Raw genomic sequence first — 14,151 nt, 5'->3', positions numbered from 1 at the left:
GGCTCAATAAATAATAAATCGCCTTGTGCATAGGTCTATTCATATTTTTGCCAGTTTACTTTTGGAATAGATTCCTAGAAGTGAGATGAGTGGATAACACTCTCTTTTAATTGAGATGATTCAAATGATTTTCTGTTTATTACAACCAACAAGTCAAGATTAAGATAGTTAGTTACCTACCAACAACAACAACAAATAGACAGCTACCTATCCCTGAAGGCCCATCTAAAACCACGCTTCTGGGAAAACTCTTATTGTCCCAGGCAGAAGGAATTTACCTCTATTCCCCGAACACACACTCACTCTCTAAAAAAAAAAAGAAAAGAAAGAAAAGGAGGAAAAAGAAAACAAACGCTTGTATTCTCTCTTGTTCATATGGCTCACTTGGCACTTTTCACACTCTGCTTTGTGTATATATAGTTATGTGTAAACATCTCATCTCCTCAAATGGACAATAAGTTGCGTCAGAGCAACAAGCACATATCTTGTGAACTTTATCATCTCAGGCCCTTAACAGTGTACCTTGAACTAGAAATGATGACTAAATGAACAAACACAGTAGGTTAATCTAGCACATGACCGTGCCCATATGAAAGTATCCATTTAGAGTTATGCCTCAGATCACACACCAGAATAAATCCCATGTGAACTGAAGGGTTGAATGTAAAAATTATAAAAGAAACTGTAAGCAAAAGAAGTCGTATATTTATCATTTGTTTAGAGGTCAGCAAAAGGACAGGCTGAACTTTGTGCCTTTAAACTAGACTGACCCAATAAAAGTGAGCCTGGAGCCCTCCAGTTCATCATTTTGGCTCCTCTCTCATAGTTCCTTCCCCCATTCATGGCTCATGGTACTAAACCTGGCTGGTGCCACTGCTGGGCTGGCCCTTCAAGGGCCAACTGACCGTTCTTGCCCAAATCAAAGGCTCCAGAGTCAAGACCATGGCCACAGCCATGTGGAAGATCTGACAACTACCTTATCGTTGGCGTTAGGGAGCACGTCAGCTTGTGTGTGGAGGCGGTGGCTTTGCTAAGCTTTTCACTAAGTATAGGAGGAGTTATTTTTTCTGCTAGGATTCTAATAAGCTTTACCCACTCTTGGAGGGGATCTTGTGTAACATTATGATAAAACTCTGAATGCATACAGAAAAGCATCTCTTTTTATCCTGCCTATTGGAGAGGGTGGAGAAATTCCATTGCCTTCCACACAGCCCACAATCCCAGCTTGGAGAACAACACACACGCCCCCACCAGCCCAGGGTACCTATACCCTCTCACTGAGATCCGTCCTGCTGCCAATGAACAGCACAATTTTGGTGGTTTTTCTCAAACGCTGTCCACAAATGAAATCACATCATAATTTGGGTCCAATATTCAAGGCCTCAGACGATGCTTAAGCAGACCTGCTCACTGACCGCTGTTTGTGATTGACGGTTGCCTCAATATCTGGCCACACCTACTGATCCACTGACCTGGGCCACAGAAACAGGTAATAGTGAAAGCTCCTACAATTTGGGAGAATGGTGATGGTAGAAAAGAGGAAACAAGTCCTCCAGTAATGCTAGCGAACAACCATGCCAACAGACAGGGCAGCTCTGTTTGAACTGTGAGCCACCACTTCATATGCAGGTGCCCTATCTGTAAACCATACCCACTGATAAGAGGGGAAACACCTGTGCCATGCCCTACTCCTCGTCTCTTCTCTGCACCGCCCAACACCCTACCCCTGTTTCTCTAGACTAGAGTGCAGATGTGAGATGAGGGCTATCTGGTTTCCAGGAACTTTGGAGAGATGGAATCTGTTTACAGATATACACAATGGTGGACTCTTGTGCATCATGGAGCTTTGCACATTGGGCCCCAGTCCAGCATATCTGGTTACCAACTTGTCCCAAGGCTAGAAACTCACAACCCTGCTAGGCAACAGCGTCCCTGGCCCTTTAAATGCAACTGTTCCTCCTATACAACTGGCTACAAGGGGCAACGAAAGGCAACTGCCTGCTACCACTTAGTTTTAGCATCTGCCAAGAATCATCCTCTCCTCCACTACTGAACCCACTGCTCCTTGCTCTCATTGATTTCCCTGGCTCTGTGCTTTGTCTTTTGATATCTGCTTCTAGTCTTCCTTAATTGAGGACCCATTCAATTTTTTTCTCTCATGTATAGGCTTAGGACTCTTGCCACTAAATTCTGACTGTTATTTTTAAATTTTCATGCTTTGTTGATTTTGGTGGTATTACTGCATCCCTCCACTAACTTCTGTCCCATAAAACCCTTACAGGCTGGCGTAGTCTACTAGCTGTTCCAACGAGAGGCTCAGATACTGTAGTTTCATCTTAGCAAACTGTTGACTAGGGAGGTGGAGGTGGCGGTGGGGGAGGGTCTTTAGGTCTCCCCCACTCACTTCTCAAGTACCTAGAGTACTGTCCAAGTAAATGGCCTACTAGGAAGTCTTTTAAGCAAGGGATAGAGCAATTGCCTTCCTCTCTGAAGAACAGATTGTTTCATTGTTTCAATATGGTGTGTCCCAGAGGTACTGAGACTTCAAAACTGGCAAACTTGCTTTTAGAGGAAGAGGATTGTGTTACCCTTGCCACTAATTGTCCCTCAATCCCCATCCCAGATAGTAGCTTGCTGAGGTATCAATACTCTTTTAAGGAAAATAATGGAGAACTCATTTTAGTCACAGATTAGTGGGGCTTGTGAGTGCAGATTCTGAAATCAGACCACCTGCATTCAGATCCAGCTGTTAACTTCCTGGCTATGGGATTCTTGGAAATTATTTAACCTCTCGTTTCAGTTTCTTCATTCTAAAAATTGAGATAATGATACTAATAGTAGCTACCTCAAAGGACTATTTTTGAGTTTGAAATGAATTATACATATAAACGTGGTCACTGATTGTTAGCTACTATTATTATTGGGCCAATTCAGAGAGACCTGGATATTTATAGAATTAAAATTCCAGGGTACATATGACTGCTGTATAAGGATGATGATGATGAAAGTAACTTTCTAGACATGGTTGGGCAAATTGAGTAGCTGATGACATCTTTCAGTCTGTGTAATATTCCAGGAGTATCCCAAAGACTCAGGAATGGAATTCTCTACAATTTCCTACATGGAAGAGTAATTATGTAACTATCTCAATCACAGCTTAATTTACTTTAGCCTGCTACAATACTCTATTTATAGTCTACTATCTCTATAGCATCTCTAAGTCAATAATTTTAAATCCAAGATCAGTTGACTGGGACTTATCTTATCAATGAGGAGATTTGGATGATTCTTGATAAGTTTTCTCCCATTTGTTGAATGGTAGGTTCTCTAGAACATCATAAAAATTCAAAAGTGTTTCATATTCTACTTTTTCATTTTCACTGTCCTACTGAATACTACTTAAAGGAAGGAGAAAATAACAAATGTTATTTAACAATCTTATCTTCCCACTTGCTACCACAAAACGAGTGGGAGATAAGGTATTGTTTCATTTGGAGCTGAGACAGCAGTGTCATGCAGGGTCTTAGCTCCCGCTCCCCGCACAAGAATGCAGGATATGGTGAGGCCAAAAAGGAACACCCACGGAGCCTTGGATGGGGGTGGTTCATACCACTGTAGTCTCGCTGGTGGCTGGGTTAGAGACACAGGAAGCAGGAGCCACACGATGCGCAATTCGCGGTCTGCTTCTCTGTCAAACAACCAAGCCCCTAGCGTAGCCACGGCAGTTATATTAGTGGCTAATGGCTAACCGGTAACAGCTGATGGCCACCCAGCCACAGCGGATGGCCATCTGATTATAGCTGATGGCCATCTACTACCCGAGCCAACACCTTTCCACGTGAGGCCGAGAGCTTGGAAACTGCTCTCTGGGATTCTGTCCCCACAGCAGCTTCCAGAGTTCAAGAAACTGCTCACCTCACCCTGATCCTGGCCCTCCCTGACCCTATATCAATAGGATACATGCCCCGAACAATGTGAAAGGGGACGACCCTGTGGCCTGAGGACCTCCCTGAGGGGGCGATGCCTGCCATTAGGGGCACTTTTGAGGCATCCCATAACTATAAAACCTGGAAAAATTCTAGGTCCAAATCCTTGGTCTCCTTCTTTTTTTTTTTAAACAAATGTAAATATTTCTGTAAGTGCCTAGCAATTTCTAAACCATTTGGGAGCATGTGCTCACTCACAGACACGCTCACACATATATCTTAAGTTTTTAGGATTGCTAAATACCTTTAAGTCATTGAGTAATCGTTTTGCACTCTAAATACTTTTAGTTGTTTGTAATGTTTTTCCACTTGTTCAGGAGTTTCACCAAGAGCTAACATGCAAGCAGAAGCAAGTTATGGAAAGGGCCACACCTACCTAGAAAAGAAGCAACTCCTTCATTCAGCAGCACGGCAAGCTTATCATCACAGACAACACCTGAAAAGCGAGTTGGGTTGTGATGCGTACTGCAGACACCTACCAGCTTTACTCCCCGTGTCTCATAAGACAGTCACTTTTAGAGTGACTTTTTAAAAAACATGCTCTGAATCAGTAAAGAAGACGGCATTATAGTTAACCTGAAAGAAAAGGAGCTTCGAAAAGCTTAGGGTAGAATCGAAATATTCTTGTCCTTATACTTCCAATGAGAACCTGACAGTTTCTCTGAGCAATTCTTAAGGGCTGTTGTCATTCAGGGAGTGAAGAATGACCTAGTTTTGAGGATGACATATACAGTGTGACATGTTGCTCGTCTGGAAGAGGAAAATATAATTTAAAAAACCAACAACAACCATTCCACATTATTAGGAATTTCCACTTTAATGATCTGAGATACAACAAATACATTGACGTGGAAGTGTCTTTTAGAAGGCTTCACATGACCTAAATCGTCATTCGTTCTACATTTATTGAGCACCTATCATATAGCAGGTACTGTTCTAGGCACCAGCGATAGAGCAGTGAGCCCTGTTCTCTCACAGTTCACATTCCACTGGGGAGAGATAGGAAATAAACAAAGGAAGAAATATGAAATGTGTCTGAGGAAAAATGAAACAGGCTAAGAGGATGGGGATTGACAGGGATGGTTTTTCATGAGGATAGTAGTAACAAGGATAATGAACGGAAGTGATATTTGAGCTGAGACCAGAATGAAGAGTCAGTAATGCACCAATGTGGAAGAAGAATGGCTACTAGGCAGAAGGAACAGCAAGTGCAAAGTTTCCAAAGTAGAAACATGCTTGGCATGTTTGAAGAACATCGGGAAGGCCATTGTGGCTGGGGTAGAATGACGGAGGGGAAAAGTAGTAGTCAATGTGATACTTGCTGTAGTTGTCCAGTATCCAGTCACATAGGCAAGAAAAGGACTTTTGATTTTAAGTACGTTGGGAAGCAAGTGGAGGATTCCTAGCAGAAAAGTGACCTAATCTGACTTACACAAAGGATCGTCTGGTTGTTGCATGCATCACAGATTGCAAGCAGTACAGTGGAAAAGTCCACTAGGAGAGTACCACTGTAATCTAAATAAGAAAAGATGGCAACTTGAACTAGAGTTTTAGCAGTGGAGGTGCTAGGAAGTATTCAGACATACTTTGAATATAGAGTGAGCATGACCTGCGTAAGGACCAGAGATTAGGTCAAGTACCACCTTCATATGTGATACAGCTGGAATCTGCCACCAGGCCTTCTGAGTCTCAATTCATCATTCCCTATCACATTAACCATTCCTTACCCAACAGAATATTAGTGTTTAACTTCATAATGTCACGTGAACTATTTCTTTCAAGGAGTATATTTGAGGCGTTCTCATTGCAGAAACAGTCTAGTTAGCATCTATTTCACAAACCATTAGTTAGATACAAGTGAAAAGTGCTATCTGGAAGTAGTCATGATGTTTAACCCTCTGGCAACTAGTTTAGACGTATCAGAGACAGTAATGATAATTAGATATGCATTATACAGGCAATGCTTATTACTTCACAATTATTGTGTGTTAGCGAAGACATCGTTTGACTGGGTGTGCATAGATAGGAAAATACTTATTTATAGTTAGGAAACTTTCAAAATACCCAGTGCTTTTTTGCTATGAATAAACATCTATCTGGTCCTTGACATGTCAGAATTTACATTATACCTAACTTTCAATAAACCAGGTATTGAATGACCACTGTGTCAGCCACTCACTACACTAGATATGGAAAACAAAAACAAATGGTCCTTTTTCATCAAGTATACAAAGACAAACAAAACAAAGATTTCTTAGAAAAAGAAGTGAATTTTTAAAAAGTGCAAACACGTGCTGGAAACTAGGTAATCAGGTAATGCTAGAGTAAACGGAACAACTAGATCTTTGTGGAATTGTCAGGAAAAGGTTTCCTGGGTGGGTGAGCATGGGTTTTTAAGAAATCAGATTTGGCAGGTAGACTATTCCAGGAAAATATAGCACAGAAAGGCTAAAGGGTAGAAGCAAGTGAGCCATAGCCTCTGAGTCCACACCCAGGTCTAGCAGGACTGGATCAGTATTAGCTAAGGGTGGAGGAAGCAAGTAGAAGAAATCTGCAAACAAAAGCCAAGCACACAATTGACAATGAAGAGGAATGAACCAGGATCAAGACAAAGCATTAAGTGTCTTTTGTTTTGCTGCCTGTAGTACACATTATAAACGGGCGCCACTGAGGGCGGATATTTACGTTCAGACATCTCTCAACATTCATCCGTCTATGTCAACATGTTTACTAAGTACTTTTATCACACACTTTTAAAGAAGTCAAGACACACTATGAAAAAGTTTTTCCGAAGAAAACTTATCCGAAGAGCAGATCATGCGTCAATTCACGGACAAAGGCGCGGACAGAGGAGCGGTTTTCTATTCCCCGCTGTCGTGCCAGTATGCAGTCAACTTTCCGTCGGGAAAACTATTTTAATCGGTGAGATAATGCCTTTCAAGGGCTTAGCATCGTGTCTGGCCTGTAGTAAGCACTCAATTTATGGTTATTACTCTGACCTTAGATCTCTCTTAACCATTTGGGATTGTTTTCTCATTTCCAGACACGGATCACAGATGGTCTCTGACGCGCCTGCCAGCCCTGACCATCTCGTATTTCAAGTAGGCATCGGATAAAATATTTGCTGAACAGATTAAGTATAGTGTCTCCAACGGGCCCGGCTGAGCGCCCATCCGAGAACCAGCCGGGAGGGAATACAGGATCGGCCCGCTGATCCCACACGCTCGTGTTTGGGGGTGGAGAACACACTACACGCCCTTCATCCAACACCTACAGGCGGGGACAAGAGAATCCTGGTTCGCGATCTTAGCTCCAACCCGGGCCAAGTCCACATTCCTCTTCCGCCAATGCGAGTCGACCTTCCACGATGTCGCCCCGCCTAAGGCCCGAATGGCTCCTCCAAGCCAGCAGGGCACTGCCCCGCCTCCGCCGACGGCTCGGACATGCCCCTTCCGGCGGAATCCCCGCCCCTCCGATCCGGCCCCGCCCACGGCCCAACCCCGCCGCGAGCTCGGCGCCCGGTCTTCCCTGCGCCCGCCCGGGCCGGGTCCACCCTCGACGCTCTGAGGTCACCGACGGGGCTGGCCTGCGGGGGGCGGAGGGACGGAGGAAAGATGGCGGCCGAGGCCGGATATTGGCGCCGCCTCCCCCAATCCTGGAGCCGGCGCAGATGAGGCGGCTCGGCTGGGGCCAGCGGCGCGTCGGAACCCGAGCTGGGGGGACCCTGGCGGTGGGGCCTGGCCCTACTATATGCCGGCGCCTCAGCTAGAGTGAGCGCGGCAGCCGCGGAGACGCCTCTTTGCTTGGGCTCTTTCCCTGTCGCTGTGAGGCCGAGCGGGTGGCGGACGGCAGAGGCGGCGGGACCGGGATGGAGGACGTTAACTCCAATGTGAACGCGGACCAGGAGGTGCGGAAACTGCAGGAGCTGGTGAAGAAGCTGGAGAAGCAGAACGAACAGCTGAGGAGCCGCTCCGGGGCCGTGCAGGGCGCCGGCTCCCTCGGGCCCGGCAGCCCGGTTCGGGCCGGCGTGTCCACTCCCTCCTCCGGCTCGGCGTCCCCTCGGGGCTTCCCCTTGGGCCTCAACGCCAAGTCCGGCGGCGGGGCCGGGTCGGGCTCGAGGAGGACGAGTAGCGAGGAGCTGCGGGACGCCACCTCCTTGCTGGCACCGGGCGAGGGCGGCTTGCTGGACGAGGTGGAGCCGCTGCGGCCCGAGGAGCTGGAGCGCCTGTCAGGCTGGGAGGAGGAGGAGGAGAGCTGGTGAGCGTGGGGCTCCCGGCCGGGGCTGGGCGGGGACGGGCCCGGGGGCGGAGAGCGTCTTCCGAGGGTCCCCCGGTAGGACACCTCGCTTTGTGTAGTCGGATCCGCTCTCTGACGGGGACTCGTGCTTTTCTTGCTTTGGCTGGAGAAAGATCAGCTCGAGCTGGGGATTCGAGGCGTGCGAGAGGATAGGGGTTTGTAGCTAGTACTTCTCCTCTGGGGTGTGGACCCTCTGGGGTGTGGAGCCCGTTGGGGTCTGTGGGTCGGGCAGCCTGGGCAGGGCTGCTCGCCGTGGGAGGAGGCGGAGGTGGGAAAGTGCTTTGTAGCAAGGGATCCTGCTTTGTGTGAAATGAAATACTGGCTTTGGGATGGTGGCCTGGGCATTTTGGATGTCGAAGAGGGGTGTGTGTGATGAGGGGTCACCCGGAGCGGGGAGCAGACCAGAGAGGTCTCCGCCTGTGTAGTGGGGTCAGTGTTTTGGAGTAGTGGGAGATGGGTGTATCTCAGACAGCAATGGGGAGACCGTGTGAATCAGCACTCCCCTTTGGGTAGTGGGGTAAAGCTTGCTTTGTGTGAAGAGGGCAGAGGATGGTGTTGCTTTGTGTAAAGAGTCAAGGGTGGAACAAGAGCCCTGGCTCTTATTTGTGAAACAGGAATTAGATCTGGCATTTTTTGGAGCTGGACAGTTAACCCCATCCATCTTCCCTTTTCATTTTTAAATAGGGCTCTTTAAAAATCTAAGCCAAAGCTGTATTGTCATAAGCCACTTCTTGATAAAATTGTGAACCACACCGTAATATCACTTCCATAAATGGAAAGGACGTGGGAACCGTTTTCCCTCCTATTTTATTGCAACCGCATAATGATGTCTGTGGGAGATTCTTTCTCTTAATTTATCTCTTTACAGAGTTTTAACTTTTAGCTAAAATGTCCCTACTCTTTGTTGAAATTGAAACTTCTAAGTTAGTGAAATGGAAATCCACCTTGGACTCTGGTATTGCAGGGCTGCAACTTTACAGTGTCCTGAGGTAGTGGAGAGCTTTGCCTGGATTCGGGCTCTGGCTCTGCCACTTACTGGTTGTATGACCTTGGGCAAGTTACGCTCAGCCTCGGTTTCCTCTATTTGATGGAGAAAAATAATAGTTCTTATCTCTGTAGAGTTGTGAAGATTGAAATAATCGACGTATCCTTTTAGCTCTGAGTCTGGCGTATATGTAGACTAGCTGCTATTACTCTTGAGCTTAGTGATTTAAATCAAGAAATACTTATTGAGCTCTTAAAAGATCTTGTGGAAGATTCTAAAGATTCTTAAAAGTTGATCCCTGTTCATGAAGGCAGTTACAGACTTGCTGGGAGCCAAGTTTTATGCAGTTAAATCAGCTAGGACTTATACAGTGAATTGCCAACAGGAGTGGTAAGAATAAAAAGTACTGACAGTGCTAAGAAATTTGGAAGAAAATAATAGTCCAATGTAGTTGAGACAAACTTTTAAAGCTTTAGGGGAAGCAAGAGTGGGAAGGGAATTTTATGCTCTGACAACTGCTAGAGTAGAGTCAGAGATATTTGTAACTCCCAGTTAGGAGGTTTGAATTACAGAGATACCCTTGAATATATGATGTCAAACCTTTATTTTATTGTCAAGTGATACCAGGTATTATTAGAACTGACTACGATAATGACAGTTTTTCATATTAGTGTGAAATCACGTCCTTCCAAAGGAATTTTGGGCATGTATACACTTAAAAAGAACCCAGAATCATCCAAATATCATCACATGCCTCTTCCAAGTAATGATAATGATGCTCTAATAACGAGGATTAGCTGCACTCATCAGCCCATTTTAGATTATGTATTATTAGAACACATTGACTCCACTTGGAGAAGCTTCTATGGTTTCTGAGTATATGGTTTGGTAAAGTAAAACAAGTCTTAAATACCATGTCAGGAGTTTCTTTTGACCAGATGATTCCTGCTTACTACTTTGATCCTAGCTAATATCTTGATATTATAGATGTTGTGTACTTTTTCTGAAAAAATTGTGTGAAGTGAAAGTTTGATAAATATATTTAAAGTGCTTTGAGGTATGTGTTTGGAGTATAAATTGGAAGGGGTGGGTGTTAGTGGCAGGGGAAGATTAAAAAAGTCAAGTTTTTTCTTAGCAAGCTAAAAATTGTCTTTCTGTAATTTACATCCATTGTATCTTCTTTTTCATTTAGAGTAATGTTTTTCCCCAAGTGTATACCATATAATGCTAATGCTAGTCCTGAATGTGTCAGTAGATACTATGTGAAAAAATAATGGTGGGTCTGAGGTCAAATGTATATGGGAAAATCGAAGGTCAACAAAAATAAATGTGGGGTTTTTTTTAATGATGGACTTTTTGATGTGCTAATGTATATTGAATACAGTAAATCACTAAGTGCTATGGTTTGTTTCCTAAACTTATTTGTGCTCCTAAGGAACTAGTATCTATAGAACCTGCTTAGAAAATAGTGTTCTAGACCCCTGGCTTTCACAGCTTTTTTTTGGGGGGGTGGGGGCGGGGGGCAGCTTCATGATAAATACATTTTATATCATAGCCTAGTACACACGAATATGAATAATTGAAACAAAAGTTTCACAAAACTATAGTTACTTTTAGTACACGTGGTATGCTCCAATATTTTCTATTTTGTTCTGTTTCTTTAGAAAAATGTGCTGGTTATAACCCACTAAACTGATTTTGTGACCCATTAATGGATTGCATTTCTCAGTTTGGGAAACACTATTCTAGAACAACTAGGGAAAGTTCAGGGAAGGGAACTAACATTGTGTATCAGTGTCAGACTAGGCCAGGCAGCTTATAAACATTTTTGCACTTAATTGCATTTAATTTTCATCCATTTATGAGATAGGTAACATTATCTAGGTACTAAGAAACAATCTCTCTATAAGCATCAAATAGCACACAGTAAATGATGGAGTCAAGATTTGAATATAGGTCTTTGTGACATCAAAGCCTATGCTGTTCCCACTATACTTTGCTTTTTTCAAGTATAATCACATTTCCACATGAATGGCCCCTTAAAGTATTTGAAGACTGCTGTCATGATCCTCTAATCCAGGGGTTTCCATACTTTTTTCAACATTTTTTACCAAGGGCCATAGGCGGTAAAATACACAAACAGCCGGGCCACTCACTCGAGGTGAAGTACGTATTGCCTCACCTGGTTTATTTAAGTAAACTAAATATATTTTTGGAATTTGCTGCGGGCCAATTAAAAATGGATTGCGGCCAGCAGTTGGCCCCGCGGGGCCGCAGTTTGGACACCCCTGCTCTAATCCTCACCACACACTCTCAACATTCTTGCCTCTTTTTCGGAGTAATTTATTTAATCATTGTTTAGATAATATAATTCTCTGATCCTTCAACTGTGGTCATTTTTCTCTTAATGAATTCTGGTTGCTCAATGTCAGTAAACATGGTACCTAGAATTGTACAGAACATTTCAGCTGATACTGACCAGATAGTGTGGTAACTATAATTGCTTGAGCTAAATGCTATTGTTTTGAAACCAAATATTTCACTAACAGTTTTAACTTATGTTACTATGCTTAATATGAGCCAGTAGTGTCAGTTACACCCTGTATCTTTTATACATAGTTGTTAAAGTAAGTCTCCCTGATCCTGTTTTTGTGTATTGAATTTTTTTAGCTTAAAATCAGGCCTTTGTATTTCATTTTGTTAGTCTTGATCTAGGCATTTAATATTACTTGTTCTTTCTGATTTTTTTTGTCATTTTCATATTTGGTAGGAATGCCTACCTGGTCTTGTATTCAAGTTGTTAAAAATATTAAAATGACAGAATAAAGGACTCTGAAATGTGCCGCTCAACTAGACTCCTTCCAGATTATCATCAGTTCATTGACACACATTGTGGGTTGTTCAGTAACTGTTACTTCCACTTACTATTTTCAAATCCACATGCCTTTTTGTGATATTACGAAAGCTTTTCCCAAATGGTTTGCTTTAATTAAGCTATAGTGTACCTATAGCGTTCTTATCTGCAATAAAGTAAACCTATCAAAATAGAGATTGCAGTTAATTTGGTATGAATGCTCATTGTGAATCCTCTCTGGCTTGTTCCTTTTTTAGCTTGGCAAACATTTTGGTTAATTGAGTTTTGAATTTTATAAGGAATAAGTTTGATCTGGAATTTCCAGATACTAATTTTTTTCTTTAGAAATTACCATATTTCCTCTTATCCAGGCTTTTGACCCTGTCATGATACCTGGATTGACATATTTCGGATTGACAGTAAATCAGTGATAAAATTTCCATTCCTTTCATTATTTGAAGGGGTGACCAAAGCCTTTTTAAGGCTCCATTCTGGCGTACTGTCCCGATCACCTTGCCTCAGGTGAACTTCAGCTTCCTTTCAAGAATGATTATTCAGCATGTCCATTTGTACCAACTATTGGCAGAAAAACAGGAGCTAAAGAAGAATATTTCTGCCTTCTCATTGTCATCTAGTATCATTGTATATTTTGCTTCAGTATTTTGGGTTACCGCTTTTTTGTACTACTACTCTCAGTGTAATTTTTTTTCTCTTTAAGTTTTTATTTGTTGAGCTGTAATTGACATACACTTAAAACCCACCCATTGAAAATGTGTAATTCACTGATTTTTAGTATATTTACAAAGTTGTGCAACTGTTACCACTATTTAATTCCAGAACATTTTTATCATTCCCACAGAAAACTCCAACACATTATCAGTCGCTTCCCATTTCCCTTGGACCGCAGCTCCACTTTCTGTGTCAATGGAATTGCCTTTCTGCTCATTTCATTTAAATGAAAACATATAACGTGGCTTTTTGTGTCTGGCTTCTTTCATTTAGTATAATGTTTTCGAGGGTCATCCGTATCTTAGTGTGTATCAGAACATTACCATTTTTTGGTTCCCATTTATGTCTGAATAATATTACCCCATTTTGTTTATCTACTCATCAGTTGATGGGCATTTGGGTTGTTTCCACCTGTGGCTATTATGCTGAATTTTTATTTACAAGTTTTTATACAAGTCCTCCAATTTTGTTCTTTTTCGAGATTGTTTTGCCTATTCAGGGTCCCTTATATTTCCATATGGATTTTAGGATCGGCTTGTAAATGTCAGCAAAAAAGGCAGCTGGAATTTGGATAGTGATTGTATTGATACCCTAGATCAATTTGGGGATCTTAGCTATTGGGATCTTAATATTCATTTTTTTAAATTTTTTCTCATTTTTCTTGGGTATTTACCTAGAAGTGGAATTACTAGGTAAAACGGTAATTCCATGTTTAACTTTTTGAGAAACTGCCAGACTGTTTTGCACACAGGCTGTACCATTTTACATTCCCACCTGCAATATACAAGGGTTCCAATTTCTCCACACTAGTTATGGTCTTTTTTATTATATAGCCATCTGCTGGCATCTCACTGTGGTTCTGATTTGTATTTTCCTAATGATGGCGAGCATCTTTTCATGTATGTATTGGCCATTTCTATATCTTCTTTGGTGAAATGTTTCTTTAAATCATTTGCTCATTTGTTAATTGGGGTACCTGTCTTCATGTTGTTAAGTTGTAAGAGTTCTTTATATATTTTGGATACTATCCCTTGTGCGATAGATGTTTGCAAATATTCTCATATTTTGTGTTGGGTTTTTTTTTTCCAATTTCTTGATGGAGTCCTTTGAAGTACAAAGTTTTTATATTATGAACTTCACTCTATCTTTTTTTTTTATTGCTTGTGCTTTTGGTGTTATAGCTAAGAAACCTCTGTCCAATCCGAGATTGTAAGATTTACTGCTGTATTCTAAGAAGTTTATAATTTTAGCTCTTAACATTTAGGTCTTTGATCCATTTTATCCTGGTAAAACATACATAA

General features: G+C 42.5%; 2 protein-coding genes across 4 annotated transcripts in view; one reads left to right on the top strand and one right to left on the bottom strand.

The window, feature by feature from the left end:
• TEC (tec protein tyrosine kinase) overlaps positions 1 to 14,151 on the bottom strand; it is a 205,326-nt gene that overhangs the window by 154,624 nt on the left and 36,551 nt on the right. The window lies entirely within an intron of this gene.
• SLAIN2 (SLAIN motif family member 2) overlaps positions 7,442 to 14,151 on the top strand; it is a 66,261-nt gene continuing 59,551 nt past the window's right edge. For 2 of the 3 annotated variants that reach the window (XM_033105508.1, XM_033105506.1), the window contains exon 1: positions 7,686 to 8,243. In XM_033105508.1, coding sequence (XP_032961399.1) covers positions 7,855 to 8,243 — 389 coding nt within the window. In that variant the 5' untranslated portion in view covers positions 7,686 to 7,854. Of the gene's footprint in view, positions 8,244 to 14,151 lie in introns of all 3 variants that reach the window. The other variant, XM_033105507.1, reaches the window with a different exon arrangement.

This window comes from Rhinolophus ferrumequinum, chromosome 5 (assembly GCF_004115265.2).
Source record: "Rhinolophus ferrumequinum isolate MPI-CBG mRhiFer1 chromosome 5, mRhiFer1_v1.p, whole genome shotgun sequence".
Taxonomy (NCBI): Eukaryota; Metazoa; Chordata; class Mammalia; order Chiroptera; family Rhinolophidae; genus Rhinolophus; species Rhinolophus ferrumequinum.
This window is presented reverse-complemented; position numbering and strand designations above follow the sequence as displayed.